Source organism: Colius striatus, chromosome 2 (assembly GCF_028858725.1).
Source record: "Colius striatus isolate bColStr4 chromosome 2, bColStr4.1.hap1, whole genome shotgun sequence".
Classification (NCBI taxonomy): Eukaryota; Metazoa; Chordata; class Aves; order Coliiformes; family Coliidae; genus Colius; species Colius striatus.
Window position 1 is genome coordinate 65141855 of NC_084760.1, and position 19454 is coordinate 65161308.

Consider the following 19454-nt stretch of genomic DNA (forward strand, 5'->3'; position numbering starts at 1 on the left):
AACGGTCGCCACAGGTGCCCGCGGGCCGACAGCCCTGGGGCCCGCTGCTCCAAGGAAACACCACAGACTGGGGTTGCATGTTTTAATGATGGTTTAGGAGAGATGCGGATGGTCACTGGAGATCCATGAGCCCTGGCACCCGCTGGCCCTACACGCACATGCTGACGTGAGAGCACGCAAACCAGAGCTCGGCAGGCTGTCAGCTCGCCACTGCCCTACGTACCCCGCCATCCTCTCAACGCTGGGGCTTTCTGCGGGCTGCCATAGCAGATACTGGCAATGAAACATGATGATGAACCTATGTTCGGCATAGCATCACTCTCCTGGGGGAGAGCTGCATGTGGAGAACAGGAAATGCTGGGAGCAGGGACATGCAAGCAGTCCTGAAGGGTGCTGGACACAGCAGGGCTGGGGAGCCGGCCCACCTGAACAAAATGGCTTTTGAGCCTTCCTTTGATTTCTCCAGTGGTTTCTGTGGCCAGACACGGTACTTCAGCAGGAGCACAATAGCTGTTACATGGGACTCATAACTAACCCGGTATGAGGCAAGCCACATGGGAGTTATCTGAAACCCAGAATCCAGCGGGACCAGAGCCTGCTGGAAAACACAGTCAAAGCACCTGGGCCTGAAATCTTTCATGGCTGACGTGAAGGGATACAGACAACTAAGACTAGAGACATTCTGCAATATGGTAGGTATCTTCTGGAAAGCCAGCACCACACTTTGAGAAAGCTCAGGAAAGAGAGCAAGACCTTTTCTATTGACCTTTTAGCTGAAATAAGCTAGAAAACATTTATTGTTGTGTATTCCTAAAAAAAAGAAACAAACAAGAAGTCTCACAAGAGCTTGTGAGCATCACTTCAAGGTGCATCCACAGCTGCAATGCTCAGGCTTTGGCCATACACACAGCCTGTACTCCCATCTGGTAGCTAGTATTTTGGGCAAGACCTTAGACACTGTGCTCTCTGTTCTTTACCATTTCTCTCCTGTACTTGAACTTGGAGAGCATTTTGAGAGCAGGTGCTAAATAAATGTGACACCTGCTGTATTCCTCCAGAGGCTGTTGCTTATTTCTGAAAAATTCAGCAAACAAGCCAACAAAGTGCCCTCGAATCACTATTTTCCCCAAGCCCATCTGAAAAGGCAGGGTATGAATTGCTGCATTGCCTGTGGCCATGGCTCTGCCATCAAGTTGAAGCCTCACTTTCAGCTGAGCAGCAAAAATGGTCAGCTGCTGATGTGCCCCAAAGCAATCTGGAGTTAAAAAGGAGGATGAAAAGGCCTTGGAGTTAGACAGAGGCTCCAGTCACTGTTCCTCCTGGAGGTATCGTGGGGCTGCAGCTTTTGCTTGCACCCAGGCAGTTTTCTTGCCCTCATCCCACTACATTGTTGAGAACCTCAACATTACCGTGCAGTAAGGGAGTGATTGTCCATTTCCCGAGGGGAAAGGAAGGATGGGTCTAGCACCCCTGAAAATGAGCATTTCTCATTTCATTATGATGGGGAAAGTATTCTCACTTCCTGCTCTGCTTTTACCTATCCTAGAGTTTGCAAGAGCCCAGCATCTCCTCTGTCACCTCAGGTACATCCTGGACCAGAGTGACTGCTATTAGACCTTCCCTTTGCTTGGCAAAAAGGTGTCCTTTTTTAGCTCACATGAGCCAACATGTGAAAATGCCAACTGAGACGTGAGTGAGCTTTGCAAGCAATAACTGTTACAGCCTACATTTCACTTTAGAGTGTTACCACTACACTTTACCTGGCCTGCAGTGAAATTTTGACACCTAAGTGCTATCAAAAGGTTAAAAACCCCAACCAGTCCTTCCCCCGCACCCCTCTCCCAGCTTATCACCCAGTGCTTCCCATCTAAGGAACCACCGCCTTCACGGTCCCTCTTCAGAACATGCACAAAGCCCAAATCTAGAGACCAGAGCTGACGCTCAGGCCTCTTGCTGATGCATTCACAGTGCAGGGGAACAAAGCCATAGCCCCATTTTCACACAGCTCCTGCTCCCTATCACTTCTCAGCATGCACCAGTGTACCACTGATCCACCACACCGCCCCTGCAGACGTGGACTGCTGCTGTGATTCAGGCTGCTGACAACTTCAGAGGTGCTCATGTGGCTCTTTGGGATGTGCTCTCTCTGCGATGCTTCAGTGAGGTTTTGCTAAACACTCTGTTCCCTCCTGGCTTTGAGTATCCTTGCGTGAAATGGTGCCACTTGGGGATTCACAGCATGTCACAATGAATGTCCATTCCACAAGAGCATGATCCAACTGCATAACTCCAAGGAGGCCTGGGCACTTCAGTCCTGTCTATAGAAAGATGCCAGAATCATCTGCTGGCACAAAGACCTCTGAAATTGATCACAAGCACACATTAGTATGCCAAAGCACTAGAATCTTCAGAGAGAGGCAGAAATCCCATTGCTTGATTCACTTCCCATTACACACAGGCAGACAGAAGCTTGTAACCGCCACAATCTCTGCTTGTTTAAGTAACAGGAATTGGTTCATTTTGGTGCCAATCATCTCCCTGACAAAGCTGAACACAGCCCTGAACATCCCCAAGTGCCTCTGTGCTCTGCAAAGACATCTGTCTTAGGGGAAGGTGTGATGAGCTCACTCTGGAAATTCAGATACACTTCATGGGGTGGGCAATATGGCAGAAATTTAGGTTCTATTTAAAGTAGCTTTGAAATTCAGAGACTTGAAGGAATTTAACCTCCCCTCCTACTCCCAAACACCTGCCTTCCCAGCTGTGTGCCAAACCTACACATACGGAATCTCTCTCCTGGTCTACAAAACCTCATCCACCTTCTTTCTAGTTGGGACTGTGGTGAGGGCAGAAAAGTTCAGTACTTGTCAAATGGAGGAGAATTGGCTGGATCAAATGGGATAAAAATCATGTGAGTTGAAAGGTTTCAGGTTCAAGCCTCAAACGCATGGAGGTAAAAGCTGAGGGAAGAGTCTAAATTCACTGCCTCAGAAGAAACTGAGGAGATGGGGTTTCTTCTATTTGAAACACTCTGAGCACAAAAAGGATGCTAGAAATCCTACAGCCTGCCAGTGAGCCCAGAGGGGCTCTCTCTACCTCTTTCAGACAGAATCCAACTGCATCAGACTGGGATGGACACTGATTCATATCTCATTAGGAAAAAGGGATAGCTTTAAATAAAAAAATTGCCTTCCTCGCTTGGGTTAAGTCACCGTCTGCAGTTCAGCACCCTTTTGCCAGCCGTTGCCTGGGTGTTCAGCCAACCAGCTTGGAAAATTGACCTACGGAAACTGAATTCTCAGTGTTCCCAGTTTTAGGCATCCTGCAATGCAAGACAGCTTGCTCCTTTCTATGTAATAGTGCAGGAACAAAGGAAAGGAGTCACGTATTTGGAGCTGAGCTAAGGCACTAATGATGCAGTAGGTGAGGAAAGAAGGAACACAGCGGGAGGAGGACAACTTCCCAGCCATGACATCCTGAAAGACCATTGTTCTCTTCACTCAATTCCGTTAACAAAACCCACTGTTATCTCTATAGAAAAAGGAGGAGCAAATACAGTAGTATAGTATCCCTGTTGGGGTTTCATTTTAAGGTTATTTTGTTCTCCCAGAGAGATTTGTTTCAGAAAAAGTCTCTGAAGTGGGTTTTGGTGAATGCAGGTAGAGTTGTCTGAGAAGTTTGCGCTCATCGCAGCTCTGTGTGGATGCCCCTTTTGTTGTTTTTCCCCATGTTTTCCCAGAAAAGAAGCTTGTCCCTACCACTTTTTGGCATAATACTGAGATAAGCCACTGCACTGTGCTGACCCGACGGGTGCAGTCTCTTCCTGTTGCCATCACAGCTTGATAAAGATGGATGACGGCTGGCTTGTCTTCTGCCCAGTGTCGCTGAGAGGGAAAACACTAGAGATGGCTACATCCACAATTCCTTGGCAGAGCTCTGCATACAGCTTCCTAAGAGGTAAGTGAGAAAGAAAATCAGATGACGAGGCAGGACAAATCAGCAGACCCTCAACCAATTTTTACATCTCCAAGTAGTTCCAGTGTGGCAAACAGGAAGAGGGGTGGCATCTGTTCCATCTCCTCCCTTCCTAGCCCAGCAACCAACTTCTTTTTCAATGGTGCTCTCATTCTCTGTGAGATGGAACCACAAAACCCATTATCTAAGTTTATGGTCAGAACAGGCTGCTGAGCAGTCTCCACACCCTTAGGCCTCAGACCTGGGTCACCACAAGATGCACGGGGGCTGACAACAGCCGAGCATCCCCCCTAGCAACATTCCAACTCAGGGGTTCACAATAGATCCTGTTCACGCAGGAATGTGTACCAGAGAGACTGCTCTGATGCATTAATGGTTTGAAGAAATGCTGCTCTGGGGTGCAGCTGTGTGCATCATCTCATGACCAGGCACAAAGACTTCATGGAACCCTCCAGAAGGGCAGGACGTGTTTCATCATGGCACAGCTCATGCAGACAAGGATTAGGGAAAAGAGAGAAAAGGTGTTTGAGAAATGAGTTAGCAATAGCTTCACTTTCTGCTGAAGGAAATACATGTGTAACCTCCCTGAACATGCTGGCCTCTGGGACATTTTTAGTACCAAAGCTGTCTTTACTATGATTAACTGTCTTTCACTCTGTGCCTTTGGGGCTACATGATAGTAAGATGCTTTTTCAGCTCTTGGGAATGTTACTGCTTTCAGCAGCCAGTTTTTGTCTCTTACATGGAAACTGTGTGATATGGGTGGTATGAGAATAACCCTGAAGAGAAGCCACAAATAGCTAAAACCTACTTCAGCTGCTTTCGGTGGCTTCCAAGAGCAAAGCAAAGAGAGCATTGCTGCAACCCAAATCCACCCAGCAATAGCCAAACTCTACCCATACAGCCAGACAAGGAGGTGCAAGGCAGCACTGCACTACAGTGCACATGGAGAACAGAGCAACCTGGACACAGAAAGCTCTCCAAGCCCTAGCCCTGAAAAGGCTGCTGAACAGGCTATCTGGTATGTTTTGATCTGTATTTTTGGTTTGCTATTAGTGATGACCTCATGTAATTCAATCTACATCTAATCTAATAAAATCCTAACATCACGGTATGCAGCCTGTTCTGTTTTGCTGGTCTTGTATGGGGTACAGATGCCCATTTAGCAATGATTTCTAGTCTCCCACGGTTATCTCAAATCACATAACAAGGCACCTCCTGCTGTGCCTATGCAGAGGTATTCAGGGTCAGGGCTGTTTGGCTGTGCCAGCCTCCCTGTAGCTGGTGGAGGCTTTGGTAATGTCAGCAGCATCCACAGTGTGCTATGGGATCCCGCTGCCTGCAAATTCAGCTGCTCCCTTCCAGCTGTATCCTTAATGCTACTCATTTATCACATATTTGCATAAAGACCAGCTACCAGTGGCTCAACAAAAAGAGACTGAGAAACCACCTGACACCCAAAGCGTTCATTCTGCAACATACCTTCAACCCAACAGTGTCAATAAAAATTACTCACATTATATTCAAACTCATTTGTCCAAAGCCTGAGGTTAGTGCCCTGTCTCACATGGGAAAGCTGGGGGCCATCAAACACAGAGACAGAAGCAACAAACTTAAATCAGCTGGTACTTAGAGTAATGCCTAGTACAGAGCAGTGCCCTGGAAATCTCTGCCATTCACTTCCTTCCACCTTTTTTACTTGGAGCTGGGACATAGGCATGTTTTGGGTGAGGCACATGAATGGTGGCATTACAAGGGTATTACACAAACTGATCACTCACTGGGCACACGCTGGCGCCCCGTTGACTTCTATCAGCCAGACTTTCAGCTCCTCATCCACCATGAAATCAAAGCCAAAGAGCTGGAAGCTCTGGTAGTGCAGATGCTTCGTGCTGATTGCAGGCTCTATACACATAAGGCAGCTTCTGTGAAAGGAAAACCAGAAACCCAAGATTAAAAGTTCTGTTGACAGCTTTCTTCTTGTCCTTAGACAGTCCCAAACTACAACCTATATTCAACACATGTCATAGTAACCAAGCCCCTGCAAGTGAGATCATTGAGCAACCATCAAAACCCAACGAGGACACCCCTGAGCTAACTCCCCAAAAAAGCTCTAGAGCAGCATCCACCCTCACTACCACACTAGGTGAACTGAAAAATACCATGTGCAATTAGAGCCTGGAGCAGAAGGCAGAGTCACAAAGGGCTGCACCAGGTCCCCAGTGAATTGTCACTTGCCTCCAAGTCCCTGAAGGATTTTATAACGTTTTTTTGTTGTAACAGCAATGGAGTACTTGCAAAGTAAAACCCACCATGAAGGATCACTCTACCAAGACCTGGATTCTCTGTGGCACTGAGATGTCCCTCCTGGCACATTCTGTTCCCAGGAGGTAGCTGGCTCTGTGTGGACTGAATAACGATCTATGCCAATGAGTTGTGCGGCTGCTAGCTGATAGTGGGGGAAGCAGTGAGCTCCTGCAGATCCGACTCCAGTTTCACTTCCCTTCTTACACTTTCTATTCTTTTATTATCTATTATATATATAATTTTTTTTAAGCTTAACCTGTCCCAGCCTTGTCTTTCGATCTACCCTCTTCGCTTACCAACTGATGCCACGTCATCCTTCTCCATCTCTATTCATTGAACAATGGCACCGAGATCCTTATGGCTTTATCTTAAAATCATTTCTGGGTCTCAACCCCCTGATTCATGCAATTAAAACCCTTCCCTTGTCAGTCTGTCTTTCTCCCGAGCTAGGTCCTTTCACACTCCCTGTCACTAAAGGGTTATGTTCCCCTATGCAACAGGCAGCTGGCTACCTTATTATGTGTTTGATTTGCAGTAAGATGCTGTTCTCAAGCGTTGTGTTCAGGGCATCCATCAGATACTGGTTGAACTCCTCAAAGAACATTTCATTCCCTTCCTCATACCGCCCATAATTTTTGGAATATTCCTTCTGAATGCAGTGATTGGTCAAGTGGCAGGTTTTGTCCTGGAAATTAGCACTGTTATATGGTTCAGAAGAGGTCCGCAGGACACCCTCTCTATAGAGGTAGATATTATATTGATGATCCACGAGAACCCAGCTCCTGGAGGGCGAGAGAACAAACTCTAGTATCAGTGTCTTAAAAAAAACAACAAACCAGCATGAAAATAAAACCTGGTATTATTACATGGGCAGAAAAGGTTACCTGATGTCAAACTTGCGATGCCCTGGCTCTAAAAGCAGAGGCTTCTCCAGGTATTTCTGAATCACATGCACTTGTCCCTGCTCATCGATGAAGTCCAGGAGCTCCGCAGCCTCTGAAGAAATTAGGATGCCCTCCCCTGGCACATAAAGAGAAAAAAACAATAGCTAGAGGATCCCCTTACCTTTGCTGGAGCTCTTTCAGGGCCCAAGTGGAGCATGGCATGTTTGCCCAACAAGCCACATGATACACTGTGGCACCGGGTGTTTGCTCAGTGACAGCGAATCTGTGGAAGGATCTTCCTGTTCCTATACCTGGGTATCCAGGGAGCAAACGCAAATGGGAACCAAGGGTGCTGAATGGCATGGTCTACCTGGGGCTGTCTGCAGTGGGGTGGCTATCTGGGTGCCATGGAACGCACAGTAGACAGGGACCTTGGCAAGCAGTGAGGCAGCTGCTTGGTTTGGCAGATTTTGTTTCCTTTTCTTTGGAGTTTGGACAACAGGGGGGTTGGCAGTTCATTTGTGAGATTGCTCCCTTTTTGTTTTTTAACTTGAGGAAGGTTGGTGGGGTTTTTTATCCTAGACTCAGATTTCTCTCCCTGCCTGGCTTCTCTGACTGCCAGAGGCAGTCACACACACTCACTTGTGCAGTGCTGCTCTGCTCACTGAATTCAATTAAGTCATTATTAAAATAATTCCTGAATCAGGAAGATAACTGTTTCAAAATGTTCATCCATATAGCCAGTGTTCTCCTCTGATGTGGCAGCTCTTTGTTAAAGAAGTTAGATGTGCCTTTCAAATACAGCCACATTTTAGCTGAAGCTGTCACAGCTCATTTCTTGCAAGAGTCCAGCTATGACATAAGCACTGTTGCAGAGCAATGAGGAGAGAATATATCCCTTCTGTCTGGGATCTGATGAAGGGATGGCATGGTGCCACATGAGGCTTAAACCTGTTTGGGTAAAATTATCTAACACTTCTCTGGCACTATGTCTGGACTTCAGGCATTTAGTTAACTTTTTGGACTATAGCTGATGACTTAAGTCTTAATTTTGTGCTGAGTTTTTCTGAGGATATATTGAGTGAGAAGAAACAAAACACTCTTCAACGGGATATCAGGGGAAGAACAAAAGTTTGGAGCACAGATAGGGTTTGCCAGGATCATCCCATAGAAAATCCTCCTAGCTGTGCCTTCTGAAGGTCACTGGCAGCACAGCCCTACAGGTACTTTCACCGCTTCATGCTTTGCATGAAGCCACAGCTTCCCAGTCCTACTGACTCCCTACCCTTCCTTAGCATTCTTCACTGACATAGAGTTGTTTCATCAGAGTATCTTTTCTCACCCATGTTTAATGTGGGGGGCAAGATTTTTAGTCTCCTGATCACAGCAGAGCCAGGCAGACACAGTGGGGGCTGTGCACTGGGAGAAGGAGGGAAACAACAGGTCTGTAAGCCTGTAAAGCCCCTTCAGTGGGAAGATCAGGAGGCACTTCTGCACTGGACAGATGGTGAATCAAGGGGGAGGGTTAGCTTAACTGTGAACTCAGCACCCGAGTGAGGCAAAAAAGCAGCTTTCCCTTCTCTTGAAGAAAACATCAAAACCTCTAGCAACAGATGAGAATTCTCTCAACTTTTAAGTCAGGACATCCTACATGTTTAATTTTCCTTTTACTAATGGATGACCAAGCTTTGACTAGACCTAGCCTGAGTCAGAGGCTGTGCCTGAGCTGGATCTGTTTCATCAGTTAACATCGACAACCCTTCTTCTTTATCAGAAGTAATCCCCAGACACTTAGGACTTCCCTCTAGAAGATTGACATGAGGCTCTGCATTCCACGTTAATTCCCAGCTTGAGTTCTGCAGCACAGATGAATATGAAAGGCTACTCTGCTTTAACGCAGAAAAGATGGGATCACACTTGAATAAAGTACATGGAGCGTTTAAACTTCCCCATCCTGCAGTGAACCACAGCCTTTCCAATTGCCCAGACTGATTCTTTGCCAGGCAGTTACACCACAAAGGCACATCCTCACTGGCATAATGAAAGGATTCTCCTCATCCTTACAAAAATAAGCATATTCTTCTGCTGCTTCTTGGTAACACAGCCAAGACAGCAGAACACTGAAGGAAGCCAGCATGAAGGACAGTTTTACCATGCAGCAACCTCTGGCTTTCACACTTTCTGGTAATTTTTTTTAAGACTGCATCAAAAGAGGCTCTGCAAATATGAGTAATACATGTGGGCTTGTTCCCTTTGAAATGATCAGGTCCTTACTCAGGCTGGGCTCTGCTGCCTTGGGTCTGCACACATGGCAAGGCACATTTTCATAAAGCTGTTCTGGTAACGTGCCCGTGCTACTGCCACAACTGACACACAGCACCCTATCTGTAGCTGTATCCAGCCATCCTGCCCAATCGCTCATTATTTCTGTAGGGTGAGCAATGCAATGACCCTGGAACAAGGAAGGACACAGTATTGCTTTGCTCTGGTACTTTCCCCCGAGGCTTGGGTGGCATTTCGATGCACTCAGCTTGTGGCTGCTCGGCCAGCCCCCTGGTGTGACCATGGGTAGGACACTGGCACCAGGCATCTGGATTCAGTTCAAACGCAAGCAGTGGTATTTTTGCCCAGCTAACACCAAGTTTTGCTGCAGCATGGAGACCTGGGTTCCTTGTCCTTGCTGCTGTCCTGCCTGCTGCCCTCCTCCCCACATCCTGTTCTGCTCCCTGTTATTTCATGCACTCAAAATTCCCCTTGCCTGCCTTGTCCCTGCAGCAAACCTTCCTGTATTTTAAGGTGCACAAGTAGAAAAGTTGGGGTCCTTTCATTGCCATCTATGTCCCAGGCAGCACACACATGTTACAGTGATTGTCAGGAGCCTCGTGCCACCAAGCAGACAAAAGACAGCCCTACACTGGCTCAACTGGTACAGAGATGGTTGGTGAAGCCCCTTCCTAGACAGGTTAGATATTAGCTGTGCTCAGTCAAATCCCAGGACTACCACTCAAGTAAAGAGTAAGGAACAATGAGGATGTGGCTGCTTTTTGCTGAAGAACACCTTTGGCACCAGCTGAGGACTTGGCGATCCACACGTTGCCTTCTTTGCCCTCCCGCCGCCTATTGTAAGCTGCCAAGAAGACCTCCCGCTCGTCTGTCCTGCTGTTGTTTATGAGATGGCGAATTCCATTCTGTGCTGGAGCCACAGGGGTCTTCAGGTTTGTTGGGTAAATCACATAGGACTCAGGGAACCATGTGCAGGACTCCGATAGCTCAGGGCTTGTCTTGATGAGCCTGGGTGAAGAGAGACAGGCTGTTAATCTTCAGAGTATCCCTCATCTGCACGGACATTATTTAGTAAGTAAACATCACCCTCAACTGGGCTCTTTGGCTTGGTGATGAACAGCAGCTTACAGATAGCCTGTGCTAAATTATTATCTTTTCCTTAGACCCTTGAAATCACGGTGCTCCTAAAGATATCATGGCAAAGCCAACTTGCAGCCAAGCTCTTTGAACCAGACCTGCATGCTTTCCAATAAACAGTTTGTAGATACTACGGGTATCATGAAATCATCAGTAAGGAAGTTTCCACATAACTAGATGTTGCAGTGCATTCCCTGCATCATCTCTGCACAAGGGAGCTGAGAAGGTGTGTTTGCTTAACATGAACAGGGCAGGAAGGATGTTGAGATCGCCAACAGGCAAAAGGAAAGCCAGAGCAGTGACATTGTCTATGCTGGGTCTTAGCTCTTGAACCCACCTCCACTGAGATCTGATCAGGTGTCTCAGCTGGGGATGAAGACCACTGGGAATGCATTAAAAGCAAGGACATAGCTACATGTTTCATGGCCCAACACATCTGGGATCTCCCTTGCACCGTGCAGTCTCTGATCTCTCTGGTGCACCTCTCTTACCAGTAACGTCTACAGGTACCAGCAAACTCCTCTTAGTGGAGCCCAGACCTGTTTCCTGCCTCCCTCTAGATGCTCATTCCACGCTTTGCTTAAGGCCAAAAGCAGAGCTCATGACTTGCTGACTCTCTGTGCATTTGTGCCTCTCTGCTGAAACGGCAGTTGGGCAGTGACACCCTGAGAGCCCTGAGGAATGACATTTGTGGTCCTTTGGGTTCACAAGTAGCTTGATGTGAGGTTGACCCCACAGTTAGAAAGGTCAGTCAGGCTTCAGAAGAGAGGCAGGCGTGCACCTTCAGCACTGCCTCCAGATCAGGGGCCACAAAGAAATCCAGTCAGAGAGCATTGTGAGTGCTTCTTTAAAATGTACTCTGCTAGTTCCTAACAGCACCACTGTAAAGAAAGCAATTGGGACCAGGTTCTTTGCAGGGGAAGGAGAAGCTTTGGATGAGCACACAGAGTTTGCAGGTCTGCATCAGCAAGAGGCAGCACAGACACTAACGTGGAATCAGAAGCCTGAAGGAGACCCAAGAGCTCTGATACGAAGATACCCTAATGGCTTCAGAGTTTGCACAGGGACAAGGGTTATCTACAATGAAAGCTCATCCACATTTCCCTAGGAGACCCTGGCATGGCTGGTCACGCAGAAATAACTCCCAGAGCTCTTCCTGGAGACGTCTCCAAGCATTTGTTTGACCAGCAAATCTGATTAGCTAAAGGCATATTAGTGTCTCATCTCTGTATGAAACAGAGAATAAAAGGGGGAGGTTTTAATTAAATGTTTACAAGGAAAAAGAGCAGATGTGGGGTTTTTTCTTTTGATTTAGCTCTAATCTGATTCAATACAGTCTATAGTTTCAAGCAGATGTAATTCAGTGGAAATGGCATTTCCCCTGAAGTTACAAAGAGGTCTTTGTGCACAAAAATAACTCTAAGAGATGAGGCACAGGAGTCTGAAGACAGCACATGCTAAGACACTTCCAGCTGCTCTGTGAAATACCCTCTGAACAGGTTCGACATGTGACAAAGGTTAGAAGAAAGATCTCTACCAATCCCATGTAACATTTCAGTGGATTTCTTACTTCACCAGAGATGCTTTGCGGCACAGCTTGTCTGCTCCCCTGTAGTAATTCACCAGCTGCATGAGTCCAGGTTCGTGGCCTAAACAGGGAGAACAGAGGTCAGACAAACTTCTCAGTTACTGAAGGAAAAACATGGTGAAAAGGACTTGTGAAATAGGGAAGATAAAAGAGGGCATTTCCTTGCCCTGCATCAAAGAAACAGGCTTTAAGCTGGTACTGGCTCCTGTGGTTTCTTTCCTTCAGTTATGAAAAACCATGCTTTTACCCAAGTCTGTTTTGAACCTGTCACTTTCATTTTACCAAGGAAATTAATCACTTCCTAATCTGCAGTGGGAACAGGCAGCACTACCCAAAAATGTTCTCCATTTGCTCACGGCAGTTTTTAAAAGCCAAGATTGCAGTCACTCTTCAATGCAGTAGGAGGATGCAGGGAAGCACACCATGATACAAAGACCACAGTTTAGGAAACGGCCTTCTTTGTCACGTTCACCAGGATTCCCTGTCAGACCTGATACCACAAAACACTGGCAAACGTTAAAAGATGGTGAATATTGCTTCCCTCTGGCAGTCTGCAGCAAGCACCCTTGGATAGCTAGAGTGGGAAAGTTGGGGGCGGGGGGGTCTCTGTTCCAACCTTTTGTTCAGTCAAAATTTGAGTAGCTCTAAGAATGAAGATCCTACTGCTTCTACGGGTTCTCGTCTCAGTGCTTGACTGCTGTACTGTGTCTCCCTTTCTATTTTGACAGCCCCTGCTGGAAATCACTCCAGAGTGTTTGCCCTTCTTGTACTGAAAAGTTCCAAAGCTGTCTCAGTATCCAGCTGTGGCCCCACAAGCGCCAAAAAGATGGGTATCTCCTTACCAATACTGGACTTCACACCACAGCCTGCTTTCCTTATCTTCTCACACTACACAAGCACTTGTGCTCAGCTGGAAGCTCTCAGGGGGGACAGGAAGGCAGTTGTCCAAAGGGTAACACAAATTTGGGCAACACCATGCAGCCAGTGCAGCCAAACATGGACGTGCAAGAGACAAGTGATGCCTGGGGCAATTCTTGGCTCACTGGTGACAAGAAGTGAGAGGAGTATCAATGGGAAAACATGATGGAAAAGTGTTTTGCTTTGATATGACCTAGGATCAGGGCAATCCCCCAATCATAGCAGTTACTTTCATCTTTCACACCCTCTTTTCCAAAAAGCATGCTCGTGGGAGTGATTTAGATCCCGGAAAAGGATTCTGAGTTTTAGGTATCCTCCTTGGGGTCTGCCTAGCAAAAAAGGCCTGGAGCAAACACTATTCTAAAGACCAGGCAGCTGGGAGATTGGAGAGTGAATGTCTGTTTCAATCCCAAAGCCATGGCCCCGACCTCACTATTTTATCCACAAGTCTTTAAATACAAGATAGCTCAAAAACTATCTTCCAGAAAAGATCTGGAACTTGCAGGCACTATGGTATGCAGCCAGCACTGCCAGGCACTCATTTACTAAAGATAAAGGTCAAATTTCCTTCTGTTTCCAGTTTATTGGTTTTGCTGGGTTCCTGAAGAAATCAATGTCCAGAAGGAGATCCCACCACTCTGGGTGGGCTTTGCCCCAGAGTGGTCAATCCTCCCTGTCACCAGTGATGAAGAAATGGGGCTGGTGAAAAGAGGAGGATGGAAGTGGCTGAAACCTGCTTTGAAGCCACTGCTGCGGGACAGGGGAGGCACAGTCGCCTTGGCTTCCTCAGCATCTCCATGGACTCTGGGGGTCAGCAAGCAGGGACCACAAGATGGGAAGGGAAACAGGTTCTCAGGCACATTGTGAGGTATGTGCCATGCACTTCGCAGGGTTACAAAGCTGCCAAAGCCCCAAGAAAACCAATGATAATCCCTTAGTCCAGCATCCTCTGCAGTCTCTTCCTCCTTTCCCTCCCATTAGTGCAAACAGAAACCCCTGCAGCTGGACAAAAGCAGCAGTGCATGCAGAGAGCCCCTTCTACCACTCTCCAAAGTCAAGTAATCTCAGTAACAAAAATCCCTACAGTTCCCTGATTTAATGTCTGCTTCCACAGAGTAGAATCTTTAGGAAAACCAAACCAAGCCAGCTTTGATGCAACAGTTGCTCAGGAGAACAGCTTTACAAAGATGGACCAGAGAAGATACAGCTTTTTGGAAGATGTACCAAAATAACCACATTATTTTTGGTCTGAATCTACTGATTTCAGGCAACCAGCTCCTGCTATCGGAGGACAGAAGCCAATGCCAAAGCATGGTCCCATTCCACAGGTCATAGACGAGTCTTGTCTGTGAGAAATGGTTTGAATTTTCAGGCATCCCGTGACAACACAGGTTGAAGGACTTGATGAAACCCTTTCATCACTTCAGGGCTGCTTTCAAGGATGGAAGGGGAATAGCAAGAGATGGCCACAAGCCCACCATAAGGGTGAGATGTGATGTGCAGGCCCACTCACAACAAAGAACTGCACTCATTCTGCAACGAAGCCCAGTGCTCACAAGCCAGCACGGGTCTTGTGTGTGTGAGACAGTCCTCATTGCTTAAGCCTCTGCTGGTGTTTCCCTGGCTGCTGCAGATGCTGGGAGGTGACCAGATGGCATTGCCATGTGATGGCAACTTTCCACTCTCAAACCTACACAGAAACAAGGGAAAAGGTGATGGAGCTGGTGACTTGCAAATCTGAAAGGGAAGTCAGTGTTGGGTCTCAACTGCAAAAGCTGTCTTGCTCCTGAGCTGCTGGGGTGAGGGGGCTCTTCCTGTTCTCATGTTTCTTCAACTTGAAGCAGTACTGCAAAATCACCCCAGGAAAGAAGAAACCAAAGCCAACAGCAGAGAGGGAGGCCAGGAGGGTCCTGCCAGCAGACAGGAGACTGCAGGAGGGAAACACGCTGCTCTGCTGGGGTTTGCATTGTCCTCATCCCAAACCTGCTCTGTCAGACCTGGTGACAGGAGTCAGCACAGCAGTTGGCACTGTGCATGGAGCCCTACTTGCCTTGGAGACCTGCAAGCCTTGCAGCTCCTGCCAGCTCACCCCCAGCCATGGGCAATGACAGTGCATCTCTGCTCCCTGCCGCGCCCTATAATGCTGCCAGTGCCTGGCTGGGATCTCCCCACTCATGGGCAGTGTGTGGCACTCTTCCTCCTTGCTCTTGAGCTCTTCCCCACTCACAGGGCAGAGGGCTCCTGGGGCCCAGTGTCATGGCAGCATGGTAGAAGGGGTCAGAGAGCTGGGAAAGAAGTGGTTAGCGGGGCGGCCCTACACATACAGAACCTCTGGACTAGGCATGCTGTCACCTCTCACCAAGCCCCTGCAGAAGCACATCCCCACTAGCCTCAGCTCCAGGGCAAGGCTCTGAGTGTGCCTGGCTCAGACCCACTCCTCCACCTATCCCAAACCACCAAAACACTCCCACAACATTAAGCTCGGCACTGCAACGTCACTACCCCACGCCACGCAAGGGGATACCACTGGTACCACCACGTTCCCCACACACTCACACTGGGTGACCCAAGTCCTCTACAGTGAGAAAGGCTGAAAGCGCAATGCTGTGGGACAAAGCAGGTGGACACGGAGGTAGGGGCTGCAGCTGGGGGTGACAGGACCTGTGATGGGGGGTCCCTGCGTGCCTTCCACTCCGCCCCACCCCTCTGCCGTGCCGCAGTGCAGCCCCCAAGCTCGGCTGCATGTTTTTTAGGAGGGGTCACTGGTGAAACCTTTGAGCTGTTGGTAGCCGCTCCCGGCGCCGGTTTCTGCAGAAAGCCCCGCCGGAGGCCGGGAAAAGGCTGCACGGAGACAGCTCCCCACCCCACCCTGGTCCCCCTCCCTTTGTTCTGGGCGCCGCAGGCCGGGGCGCGGCTGGGTCCCCGTGCTGGGCAGCTGTGGCTGCCAATCGCGACAGGGGCTGGGGCCACCCCCTCCAAGCTGCGGGGGGACCCCGCCGGGCACGGCTCGCCCGCAGCCCCCGCGCCTGCCGGGGTGACGAGAGGCGGCGAGGAGCCTCAGGGCATCGCGTCCCCTCACCCTGAGGCGGGAAGGGCACAGCCGCAGCCCGGGGCGGGGAGGGTGCACGGGGACCCTGCTGCCGACGGGAGGAGGGCCGGGGGGATCCTTACCCAGCCTGCCGAAGGGGAGCCGGTTCCTCTCGCCCAGCATCAGGTTGAAGCGGGGGTTGTCCCTCCGGAGGCGCCGCCACTGCCCGCTGGCCAGCAGCAGCCGGCTTACCTCAGCGTAGACGCTGCTGCCCTCGTCCCGCACCACGAAGGTGTACATGGCGGCGGGGAGCGTGGCGGGGGACACACCCCCCAGCCGACAGCCTACGCTACCCCCGCCGGCACGACCGCCGCCTCAGGCCCATGAGGCCCCGCCGCTGCCCAGGCAGGGCCCTGCGCGGCCGCCGCCGCCCGCGCCGGCTCCGCATGGCCGGGGCCGCCGCCCCCACGCACCGCCTGGCCGAGCCTGCCCGCGGCGGGGCGGAGCGGGGCGGACGCGGCGGGGGCTGACCCGGAAGGAGAACCGCCTTGCCAACGTCCCGTCCTCCTCCCTGTCCCCGGCTCCGGGCACGGACTCGGTGGTGCCCGGTGTGCCACGGGGCCTGTCACCTGGCGGGGGCTGTACAGGCGTCCCCTCGCACCGCTCCCGCTTGGGCCCTCTGGGAGCTCCGCGTCTTCCCCACCCCGCACAGTGCGAGCATTTTCTAGCGGCTACAGGCCGCGGGCACAGACAGACACTATCCAGTTGTGGCCCGTGATAGTGATAACGTAAAAGCCGGCCTAGGAAAACTCTCTGCGGCTGTATTTTGGAGTTTCCGAAGGCGGGCATTCCTTACTGCAGCGCCGGGTGCACTGCGGATTGTTCCTCCTGTCCTGCATCCTGTGTGCTGCATCAGACAACGTTCGTGTTGCCCCGTTACGTACATATGCATCGGTTTTCTTGGAATATGCATGCTTATTATTTTCTCAGGACTTGTTTACACGAGGTCTGTCCCCTTTGGGCATGAGCTCCTGATCACACAGAGGCATGGGTGGTTGTCAGTGTTCCTTCAGTCCAGAGTCTGCGCAGTATCAGTTTATTTATATAACTCATTTCTTCCTTTTCACAGTTAGTACTCCTTGACCACAAAGTTCCAATGTTTTAGTTTATGTCTTAAGTCTGTGTCTACATCCTGGGCCTTTCAAGATAGCTGAAGCAAGCACAAGTTAAGCCTATGGTGTAAATAACAGAAATAATGAAACTTTCCACTTTTAAGTCCATATACAACACCAGACTTTGGAGATTTCTCATTTACAGACCCCAAATCCCTATCCTCGCTTTCTATTTTATACAAGTGTGATTTGGACTTTTGAGTTGAATGATGAGTGAATTGCAAGCAAAGGGTTGAAAGTGTTTAAAGTACAAGTACCCGCTTGTCTGTTGTGCAGACACCTGGGAGCCAGAGGCCTTCAAAATCAGCCTGAGAGGTGGCTGAGGGAGAGAGCCTGACAACAGTAGACAATTATTTTTTGCCTATAAATTGTGGGACCTAACAGAAAAACAACTTCAAAGCAGTTTCAGCAAGGCCATGATGTTCAGGAAAAAAAGTTGATTGCTTCATTTCCCTGTAAGGTATTTAAGGAGCGTTCTTTCATTTTTCAATGTGCGCGTTTAGGTGGAGTGATCCCTCGTGCTCAGCGTGCAATAAAGGAATCTCTGCTGCTTAATGCTTGCCTTGCCCCCTGCCCTGGAGGGCTCAGAGGAAAGTGCTGCACATTAACTTGCTCAGGCTGACAAAGGAAAAAAGTACCTTTTCCAGCTCTCCAAGGGCAGTTTGCAGGATGGCCAAAATAAGGTGAGGCTGTGCTGCTCCCAGCTGAGAAACCAATGACAGCACTACAAATATGATTAATTATACTCACAGGCATAAAGATGTGAAAACTCCTGTAGTTGCTGTGACCTAGTGAGAGATATCAGGCTTCTCCAAACCTGGAAATGTCTCCCGACTTCCACTCTTTGGCATGATTTGCATGCTGCCTCATGGCACAAGCGCCTTGTGGTATCTCCACTGTGCCTTTGCTGTAGGTAGGGGAACACCCTGAGAAGATGCCCAAAGAACTGCTCTGCCCCTGGCCCTTTTGCAAGTGTGCTGTGCTCTGTTAATGCCAGTGTGTTGAAAATCGCTCTGATGAACCCGAGGCAGCACACAGGGAGAAGCTCCTTCTCTGAGCATTTGGCCCAATGTTTGAGACAGAAATAATGCGCAAAATTGTCTCAGAGTGCTTCTGAGGAGATCTGACCTTTCCTATGGTGGCATTAAAGCAAAAAAGGTGATGTCTAAACTGTTGCCAGGCGGTTTTATTTCTCCTAGGAGGCGCTCCTGACCTGAAATTGGACGGGCTCCACCCGCTTTCAGGTGCATCCTCCCTTTCTGTTACCCTCATAGGGCTCTCCGTGGCTGAGCTTAAAACACCTCACAGCTCAGGGAATCACAGCACCCCTGGGACTCAGATGCTGAGGCCATTCCCAATGTAGGAAAGTGCTATTTGCTGGAGCTCCGAAATTATGGGTAATTTGGTGTCTCATCTCTGTTGTTTGCAGAAGTGTGTGCAAGAGACAAAAGCATTAGATCAGGAAGCAGAATAAAGTCCAATAATGAATTATTCAACATTCTGTGCAAACATTCCTGTAGCAGAGGTGATTCTGTTTTGGTTTTGTTGTAGCTTAAAGGGTACTTATTGCCTACATACTAGATTTAAATAATCTGCAAAAGCTTTTTCTTTCGTCTTCTTTGTGTATGTGGAACAAAACTCTTGCAGTTGTGCCATTCCCAGTGAGATTCCTGCACCTGCTTTTTCGATGGCTTTGAGCCTCAATGTGAAGAATGTTCAGACCATTTCCAAATCCGAGAAATATTTGTAGCTACAGTTTATCCCCCGTCCAGTTAGATTTATTTGAGATTATTTGGTTTTACACGATTCATGCTCAGTATTTCATATTGCTGCATTTTGTTCCTTGTGGGGTGTAAACAAAGGGATTATAGTTTCTGTACAGTGATCTGAAAGGTGCTGCTAGTCCAACAAGGCCAAAGACTGGGAAAACCTTAGCACAAGGAACTTTTTATTTCCATACCCTGTCAGACCTCTGCATTCTTGCTCCCGGCCGCACTACAAAGTGAGTTAGCTCCCTCCAGCTGATTTTGGGATCTGTCTCCTTCTTCCAGTGTCCTCAGCCCCACTGCACCACAAAGAGAGATTAGGTGGACAGTAAAGGGTCTTTTATTGGCAGGTCGGAGCATGGCTCTGTTTGGCAGTCCTCCATAGTAACCATCCCT

At 48.9% G+C, this 19454-nt stretch overlaps 1 protein-coding gene across 6 annotated transcripts; it reads right to left on the minus strand.

The window, feature by feature from the left end:
• Window positions 1-68: 68 nt before the first annotated feature.
• On the minus strand, window positions 69-16572 carry TTL (tubulin tyrosine ligase). Of its 6 annotated transcripts, none has more exons than XR_009818242.1 (8): window positions 16264-16572; window positions 12157-12235; window positions 10225-10457; window positions 7167-7302; window positions 6795-7064; window positions 5757-5900; window positions 3759-3950; window positions 69-2318 (listed from the first exon to the last, which is right to left on the minus strand). XR_009818242.1 is itself a non-coding variant. In XM_061990865.1 (8 exons), the coding sequence occupies exons 1-7, from the start codon at window positions 16418-16420 to the stop codon at window positions 3833-3835; spliced, it is 1137 nt and encodes a 378-aa protein (XP_061846849.1). In that variant the 5' UTR covers window positions 16421-16572; the 3' UTR covers window positions 69-2318; window positions 3804-3832. The 6 variants fall into 6 exon arrangements, 3 of the variants coding, with proteins under 3 accessions (XP_061846849.1, XP_061846847.1, XP_061846846.1); XR_009818241.1 differs by having other exon boundaries at window positions 69-2359; XM_061990865.1 differs by having other exon boundaries at window positions 3804-3950.
• Window positions 16573-19454: the final 2882 nt, after the last annotated feature.